Source organism: Rhagoletis pomonella, unplaced genomic scaffold (assembly GCF_013731165.1).
Source record: "Rhagoletis pomonella isolate Grant_MI unplaced genomic scaffold, Rhpom_1.0 Rhpom_scaffold_00004, whole genome shotgun sequence".
Lineage (NCBI taxonomy): Eukaryota > Metazoa > Arthropoda > Insecta > Diptera > Tephritidae > Rhagoletis > Rhagoletis pomonella.
Genome location: NW_023458558.1, coordinates 42,806,623 through 42,815,956, shown reverse-complemented (window position 1 = coordinate 42,815,956; position 9,334 = coordinate 42,806,623). Strand labels below are relative to the sequence as shown.

Genomic DNA, 9,334 nt, shown 5'->3' with positions numbered 1-9,334 from the left:
TACGTGATTAAATGGAACCAATTTTTGTTTTATCGAAATCAGTTGACGCGGTCCAAAGTTATGCGGTAACATACATAAAAAAATAAAATTAATCAAAAAATAGTAAAATAAAAAATAAATTAAAAAAATATTTCGACGAACTGATAACCTCCCCCTTTTTTGGAAGTCGGCTAAAAATAATGATTATCTCTGATGGAAAAGATAAAAATCATAAAATAATTATTATTTGTAACCGAAAAAATATTAATTTTTAAGTAAAAAAACCGACCTCAATTCCCATTTAAAAAAAAAAAATATATATATATATATATATTTCATGATCCAATTATCGGATCTAAGCTAGATTAGTATGCGACCACCTCTGAGACGCTACCCTTCCCGATGCAAAAAGAATTTGCGAAATCGGTTGACGTGGCCCAAAGTTATGCGGTAACATACATAAAAAAAAAAAAAAATAATTAATACTCCGACGATTTGATAACCTCCCCCTTTTTTGAAGTCGGTTTACAATCAAATGATAATTATTTCCGTTGAGCGAAAAATAAAGCTCAATAAAAATTTTTAATAATGATTTTGTGCTGATTACAATTATTTTACTCATAATGATTACCGTCCCTGGTATAAATACATACCCGTCGTATGCGCATAAGGACATTAGGGTGTAGCACGCACAATATTTTTTTGACTCTGCACTAGATATGGGGACCCACGGTACTAAATTTAAATTGGGTAGCATAGGCGGTATCGGGAAGGTCTTTAAATAAACCCCGCAACTGCCAAAATTTCAGAAATAAAATATGCGACAAAGCCAGATATTTCAGTTTGACAAAAGTTTAATATTCGAGTAAGAGATACTTTAGTAAAAGATTGAAATAATGGAATAGTCAAACTTTCCCCGCAATAATTTGACTGTTGAAATGCTATGTGGCACGCACAGTGAGTTGAAATGAAACCCTTTAGTTAAAATAAAATTTCTCCTCTAGGAATTAACTGTTTTGGGTGGTTTTCTAATTAAAGGTAAATACAGGTAAAGGTAAATACATATATTTCAAGAAGAAGTAAATACATATATATTTCAAGAGAACAGTTAAGGACAAGGTTGAGGTTAAGGTCAAGGTTTAGGTTTATGTTAAGTTTAAGGTTGCGGTAAGTTTAAAGATAATATTCAACAATTTTTTGTAGAATTTTATACATTCTTGTTTAATAAATGAAATATTATTTATCAACCTGCAAGTGTCCTTGAATATTTGGTTACAACATTTTCCAAAATTTCCCTTTAAATATATGTATTTACCTTAAGTTTAAAAATATAACGCAACACAGGTAATTCTAATAGGAGATATTTTATTTTAACCACAAGGTTTCGTTTCAGTGCGCTGTGGCAGGTAGCTCCGTTTAGTTGAAAGCAGATATCGTCAAAATTAATATTTCCCAATTGCAATCATAAAAATGTGTTATAATTGATCATTACCGCTCTCCATTGGCAGAGACGGTATCACCAGATTCATTTTGGAACAAGTACGGGTCAATTATTCCACCTGACCAAAAACAACACCAAGCAGTCAGTTCACGCGAACGTAATAATTTGTGCATTTTCCAATGTATTTTGTTGCAAGTATTGATCATCGCTAGTCAGATATGCATTTTTTCCACTTTACTGACAAGGCGCCAATAAAACTGGTCGTCTTCGGATACCAAGAAAGTATCAGGGAAATTTTTAATACCTTCAACTGAAGTGTACCGTAGTCCCGTAAGGGCGTAGTGCATCGACCGGAGCAACTTCCATAACATGGCACTACTGCAAAATATGGTTAAATTATGATGCTTGAAAACGAAATTGGCTGCAATATTGTCCGGTATGCTTAAACACTAATGGTGCCTTTTGCTGACAGCCCTTTAAAACTTTTTGGTATACCGAATATTATTTAAATTTTATTTTAAAGCTATGTAATTTTATTTGATGATAGATTTTGGAACTCACGGAACCCAGGGTACAAATCTGAAAAACGTCAAAATAGAGGGGTTCGGGAACTAAAAGCTGGGAGGGATATGGATTAAGTATTTAGACCAGCGGTCATCTCTGCTCTGCAGCACTAAACTCATTGTGAGTGCAGGAGTCAGAGTATCTGGAAAATATGTATAAATCTTTCGTAAAATGTGCAACCTACATATGCGAAATCTGTTAATAAAATCGCACAAATACCAGATTGCGAAATAATCAATAATTTATATAATAAAGCGAACTTCGTAGAGAGCGCAAAAAACAAATTGTTTGCGCATCCTATTGCAAACATGTATCTATGCATGTGTATAAAAGTTCCAGACACAAAATCGCTTAGCAATTCTTGCGCGCTTGTGAATTTATTCACCATATTGCATTTACCTAAATCAAGATTTAAATCAAATTTCAAATGTCAAACCCATTTCTACCCTTTTGACCCTAGTTTGCTGTACTCAGCTAAATTGATTTTTATGTATAACCAAAAAAACTCATGTAAATAGGGCACATATATGAACACGTACAGTGCGCTCGTCAAAACGTGAACCAAGCGAAACCACGGCAGTTCACATTTACGAAATTTTTTTTGATGTTCGCGATTGTGGAAAATTAAGGCAACAAATACCTGCCGCAATAAATAAAGGCTTGTGCAACATTCCCCAAAGGGAAGTTCTTAACGGAACTTACGATCTCTGATTCATATCATCTATATTATTGCCGCTTTCCTCGCTTTTGACATAGAATACGTCTTACGTTTCGATATGGAGGCTATGCTTAAAGCGCAGCGTAAATACATGCATACGTACATACATATGTTGATTGCAGTTAATGGGGATCTGTTCCTCTTTTAGTAGTCTATGTATATACATATGCATTAGATTGCATCACTCCCCGTACAAAAAAGTTCGGTATTATTTTTTCATTGGATTTATAAAATGTATTATATTTTAAGATGTCCACCAAAATATTTCGAAAAAATATTAAGATTTAGGTGGGCTGGAGCGATTTGAAAATACCTCCAAAAATGGAGTTTTTTTATGAATAAAAATAGTTTCTTAAAGACTTTTTTTAAAAATCCTACAAAATGACAAAACGGTCTAAGCTTAAAAAATTTGCATAAAAATATAAAAAAAAAAACAATAAAAAATATTTTGAATGGAATCGTAATAACGAGATTTCTGATGCTGGTTTTTAACTTTTTTCAAAGAAAAACTTGAATAACTGAACCTAAACTCTTCCGATTTAGACTTAAGAGGTGTCATTGGAAAGGTATTTTCTCACCCTTTTCATTTCTTTGCTAATAAGCTGAAAGGGTGAAAGAGAAAGGTAGGATGAGCGAACGTCGTTCAAAGTTGTGTTAAGATGTGTTGGTATTTGAAAAAAAGGGACACGAACTACTTTCTTTGGCCAGAAACCAAAACAGTGTAAAAATACCTTTCTACTGAGATCCCATAAGTCTAAATCAGAATAGTTATGGCCCAGTCATTCAAGTTTTTCGTACATCAATTTTCGGAAATATTAAAAAACAGCATTAAAAATCTCACTCTTATGATTCCGTTGAAAATATTGTTACATATTAGCCGTCATCGATTCGCCACTTCGCTGCTTGCTATGTTTGAGTTCCGGTCGCTTAAAGAAGAATTTTGCATGTGAAAGCAACAACAAAGTTAGCTAGCTTTGATAGACGATAGCGAGTTTGGTTGTACCTCATTGAGTTCGTTCGTTTCGCCACTCGCTAACTGTTGGCGAATCGATGACGACTATTTTTATGCAGATTTTTTAAGCATAATCGGATTTGTCATCTGAGGAGACTTTTTTCAAAAAGTTCTTTAAGAAACTATTTTTATTCATAAAAAACTCCATTTTTAGAGATATCTTCAAATCGGTCCAGCTCACTTATTTAAATCTTAATATTTTTCCGAAATATTTCAGTGGACGTCTTAAAATATAATGGATTTTGTAGTCCGGGCGGAAAAACCGCAACTTTTTTTTGGTGAAGCAGTCTAATGTACATACATATTATATATGTAAATATATGAGCCCATGTATGCATAATACGCGAAAACTTTTCGAAATGAAACTTCTTTAGCGCTTCTTGAGTGTATGCGCATGAAATTAATTTAGCAAAAACTTGCTAATAAAAGGTTAAAGAATAGCACTTAGAAAAAGAACAATAAAGGAATGAAAGTAAAGGTGAGTATGTACATAGATAAAGAAAAGGATAAAGGCAAAAGTAAAAATAAAAATAAAAACTAAAACAAATATTCGTAAAGATAAAACCAAAAATTATGGTAGGGCAAAGTTGAAGGGGAATATGTAGATGAAGAATATGATAAACATAAAAGTAAAAATGAAGATAAATACATATAAAGAAAATGATGAGGATGATGTTACCGATAAAAGTAAAGATGGAGATAGAGGCAAAAAGATTAAAATAATGGTAATTATAGAGAAAAGGATATAGATAGAGACACAGGGACTCAATTTGGGGACTATTTCGGGATTTTAGAGATTTTCGAGACTTATCGATATTATAGTCGATATTTCATCGGTTTTGTTATCGAAATTCTTATCGATTTGGTTATCGAAATTTTTATCGATATTATAAATGATATATTTTATCGATTTTTTTATAGATATTTAATAGATTTTTTATCGATTTTGTAATATTTTTTATAAATTTTGTAATCGAGTTTGTTGTCGTTACTTCTATCGATTTTATTATCGATTTCGTTATTGATATTTTTATCGATTTTTTATCAATTGTGCTATCGATATTATTATCGATATTTTTTTCTTAGCTATTAACCATACCACGTATTCTACCTTTAAATTTCGCAGCTGTGTCTCTCAATTTGAAAAATGCATTATATATCGCATTTTTTTATAATTTCCATGCAGCTGTTCATTTTTTACATAATTTTATATCTTCGAACAATAAGCTAGTTTTAGTGCTATTCAAGATTTTTAATTTAAGCCAAGGTGGAAGTCTCTATGCCCTTTGAGAGCTAAATTATTACGATTCTGAAGTTAAACTTCGAAATTTCATTGCACATTTAGTGCAATTTTTTTTCTAATTTCGGAATAAAACTAGTATAGCAGTTTCGAAGTTTGGTTTGGAGTTGTTATAACTTGGCTCTCAGAGGGCCAAGAGGCTTCTTACCTTGGCTCAAATTAAAGGTCTTGAATTGCACTTATTGTTTGAGGTATATAAAATTGAGCGAGAGATGCACAGCTGCATGCAAATAGAAAAAAATGCAATAAATAATGCATTTTTTAAATTAAGGTGTTCAATTTTTTTTTCGAATTTTGAACAGTGGAATCGTGTTGCTCGTTTTAAAATCTATAATACTAGTATAATAAAAGATACAACATTTTTTGTTTTGGAATGAATTCTGTTTTTTGAAATTTCCCCTAAAATTCACCTTACCCAACTTACGTTTTCCGAACCTCTACTATCTTATAGTTCTCGCTTATTATTAATAACACTGCGCAACAAAATTCCAAAAGATTTAGGTGATGGGAATCGGACCAACGGCATTTGATTAAGCTGGTCAAATAATGAAAAAATACCAAAGAACTGGAAAAAGTTGGATACCATTTCATTTGTATCTCAATATAAATTTGGACAGTAAGATCCCAACAAGAACATATAATTTAACAAGTAAGAAAGTCTAAGATCGGGCGGCGCCGAACATTAAATACCCGGCGCAAGTATTAAATATATGTTTTTCACCTTTCCGAAAGCTACCGATACATGGTAAGCCGGGATGTATCAATTTTGAGTAAATTAGCGTCCTTAAATTTCGAAATATTGAAGTTTCAAGCATTTCTGAAACTTACCGTTATATGAAAAGCGGCCGTAATTTTAGTCCGATTTCAATAATTTTCAACGTTTTTCTTCTATGTGGCAAGCACAATAACCGCACCGAGTTTGGAACATTTTTGTCGAACGGTTACCGATCATAAGTGGGCGGTTCCACACCCATTTTCCAAAATTTTGTCATAAACGTATTTCTTGGTAAAGAGTTGTTGCAAGCATCAATTTTGAATAAATTAGCTTTAATACTTACTAATTTATCGAAGATTTCGTATTTCTCTAAATTACCGTTATATGAGATGTGGGCATGGATATTGTCCGATATAAAAATTTTTCGGCAATTTCGTATGTTATACCAAGGTCAACAACTGTGCCAAGTTTGGAAGAAATTGGTGCAGCGGTTACCAAGTTATACACATGTAACCATAAGTGGGCGTGGCTACGCCCATTTTCCAAAAATTTGTTATATTCTTATTTTTCGTCTAAAAATTATTGTAAATATCAATTTTGAGTGAATAACCTTCAGTAGTTACTAAAATATCGCAGTTTTCATATTTCTGAAAATTACCGTTATATGGGAGGTAGGCGTGGTTATTGTCCGATTTCGCCCATTTTCAATACCATCCGTCCTACGCCAGAAAGGAGTGCATGTACCAAGTTTCGTTAAGATATTTCAATTTTTACTCAGTTATCGTGTGCACAGACGGACGGACGGACAGACAGTCACCGCTTAATCGATTTCTCTTTCCATTCTGATCATTTATGTATACATTTGTCTATATCTATCTCGATTCGTTTTGCCTGTTACAAACAACCGTTATGTGAACAAAGTTATAATACCCTTGTGCACAAGTGCGCTCGGGTATAAAAACACATTTTGCAAAGTTGATGGAGCGGGAAGGGGAGGACATGGGAGGAGTTTTTGGCACAGCTCAATGTTCAACTGAAATTTGTTTTATTATATAAATGTATGTATAGTATATACATATGTTAATATGTGCATGTTGGTATGAAATTTGTGAGCAAAACCAAAAAGAGAAAATCATAGAACTTTTTTATTTTTGAACCTGAAATTAGCAACTTGAAATCGATATTAAAAGGAAATGGGAACCAACTTTTGCAAATGCTTTGATATTTGTTCATATTTTGACCTCTTTTAAAGAATGTAATTGGTCTCATTTCCATCACTTTTTAAGTGTTGCACTGTGCAATCTAAAAACTTTGAAAACAAAAATTTCTGTTCTCTGTATCTTTTACTTTTATTATAATTAATGGTGCTACGGATTGTCCTGTTATTTTTCGGTATTCCTCAGTGTAACTTACAAAATTTTTCAATTATACATATTTTTTCACTAGTCTTATCTATGCAAATGTAAATTTACCTACCAACAAATCTACAAAAATCTATATTAGCATTTTTTAACTTACAGATAAATATGTAAAACGTCCACCTCGCAAGGCGTACGGCCGCCTCAGCGCTGATTCTGATGACGCCAGTTCACAGCACAAACACAAAATCGATGATCCTTTCGAAGATTACGATAACTTCAAAATAATAACATCAGATAGCAGTTGTAGCCACAACAATGTAAATGGCAACATGAATGGTAATGGCAGTGCCACATGTTCACATGGTCAGGCCGACGACAGAGATAGGGTAGGATGTGGGGGTGATGGTGGTAGTGTAGCTGCTCTTGATGCCAAAATGATTTCCTGCACAGTGCCCGATTGTCAGGGAAATTTCGTAAATGGTGGCGTGGTGTGTGATTTAGATGTTATGACGGGACTATGCAGAGGTGATGTTGGTGTGGTTTCTGCTGCCTCTAAATCGAATTCATCGGCGACGCAAAGGCAAAAAGTAGTCAACGAGAATACTATTAACCGCTTGCAGGCGATGGCGATGTCAGATGATGATGATTATGGTGAGTACCAAAAAGTAAAGCAGATTTACATATATATAGAATATTAGTCATAAATAATAATGAAGGTGGTTAAGTACTAGGGCATTGGTTGAACGGACGAGTATTTTAATGGAATAAATGAACCGAAGATAGGAATCAATCTGATTTGAGAAAGTGGCTCAAAATAATTAAATAAGACAATGTTGTTGTTTTAATTACCAGAAATACTTAGCTATTTTTATAGTCTGCTGTAATTACTGTGCATGTCCGTTGCAAACATTCGCAGAAGATCTTGAAACGTATTCCAAAGTAAGCCAATAGCAAACAGTTTGAATTTTAGAAAAAAAACTTTAATTAACTACTAGTCTGGGCACTGCTTTAACAATTAATTTGAAAGCAAAAAACAAAATTGACTTCAATTCCCATATAAAAATTTAGGATTATTGTTAATTTCTTCAACATCCAATGATCGGATATAAATCAACTTAGTATAGGACAATCCTTGAGGTAACACCTTTCCTTTAAAAAAAGAATTATAGAAATCGGTTATGCGGTAACATACATAAAAAAAAATAAAAAACTATTCAAACGAATTGATAACCTCTTCCTTTTTTTGAAGCCGTTTAAAAAAATGTCGAGATTGCGAACATAAGTATTTATGTATTCATGCAAGACCTTCTCTTTTATTGATTGTACATTTTTTACCTAGTTTTTTTTTTGTTTATTCGTAGATGAATCTCTGACATGCAATGTTTGTGATAGAGCTTTCCATTGTCATAGGCAATTGGCATCGCATCAGCAGAAAAAGCGTCATTTCGGGTGAGTATATCTACGAAATACAAGTACATACTTAGGCTTACTGAAGGCGAATAAATTGCTTGTATTTTGTCTTTTGTGTTTATTAACAAGAGAGAAAAAGAAAAACATCTCTATGTTTTAACTTCTTTATTATAAGAGCTAGTTCGGGAATTGAGGGTTAATTGAATAAGGTGAATAACTCTGATACTTCCTTAATTAATATACGTAACTACATATATGGTAGCCGCTGTAATGTAGTGGTTAGCGTTGTGCGCACCACTCCGCGGGGGCTGGGTTCAAGCACTGGTCAAAGCAGCTTCGCAAATATAGAAAAAAGGATTTTTCTTAACAGCGGTCGCCCCTGGGCTGGCAAAGGCAAACCTCCTATTATATTTCTGCCATGAAAAAACAGGTTCTCATAAAAATATAATCCCCCATGTGTGTGCCAACAACAAGCCGCACGCCACAAATCGGAGCAGAAGCATGGCCAAACACTAACATATATGTAAACGCCAATTTATTATCTATGATTATCAAGTGCATGTATGTACATTGTACATATAACAATCATGAAGACTACATAGTAGACGACACATAATATATCTAGTCTTTGCTTACTAATTCAGCGGTCAATATATTCGCCTGTACCGCCACCGGAGGAAACTTCGCTGGCAGGCCATGTGAAATTCCTAAAAGTCTCTAGAGTGTGGCCGGAAACCAATTCGTCAACACAAGACTTCGCTGGCATACTTAAAACTTTGGTATTACTGAAGTTAATTTTCAGGCATGGCAACCTAGCTTCTCCGAGCCAGAAAG

The 9,334-nt window shown here is 33.5% G+C and overlaps 1 protein-coding gene across 1 annotated transcript; it reads left to right on the top strand.

Moving 5' to 3' along the window:
• Positions 1-2,760: 2,760 nt before the first annotated feature.
• Positions 2,761-8,700, top strand: LOC118738224. The gene is made up of 4 exons (XM_036469146.1): positions 2,761-2,785; positions 7,250-7,741; positions 8,452-8,539; positions 8,676-8,700. Exons 1-4 carry the CDS (start codon positions 2,761-2,763, stop codon positions 8,698-8,700), a joined length of 630 nt encoding a protein of 209 aa, XP_036325039.1.
• The last annotated feature ends 634 nt before the right edge of the window (positions 8,701-9,334 follow it).

Bases quoted from the DNA above. Each gene is read 5' to 3' on its own strand.
- LOC118738224 (XM_036469146.1), top strand. From the start codon at position 2,761: ATGGAGGCTATGCTTAAAGCGCAGC. The intron at 2,786-7,249 runs GTAAATACATGC...TTTAACTTACAG, and splicing joins GGCTATGCTTAAAGCGCAGC to ATAAATATGTAAAACGTCCA. The intron at 7,742-8,451 runs GTGAGTACCAAA...GTTTATTCGTAG, and splicing joins GTCAGATGATGATGATTATG to ATGAATCTCTGACATGCAAT.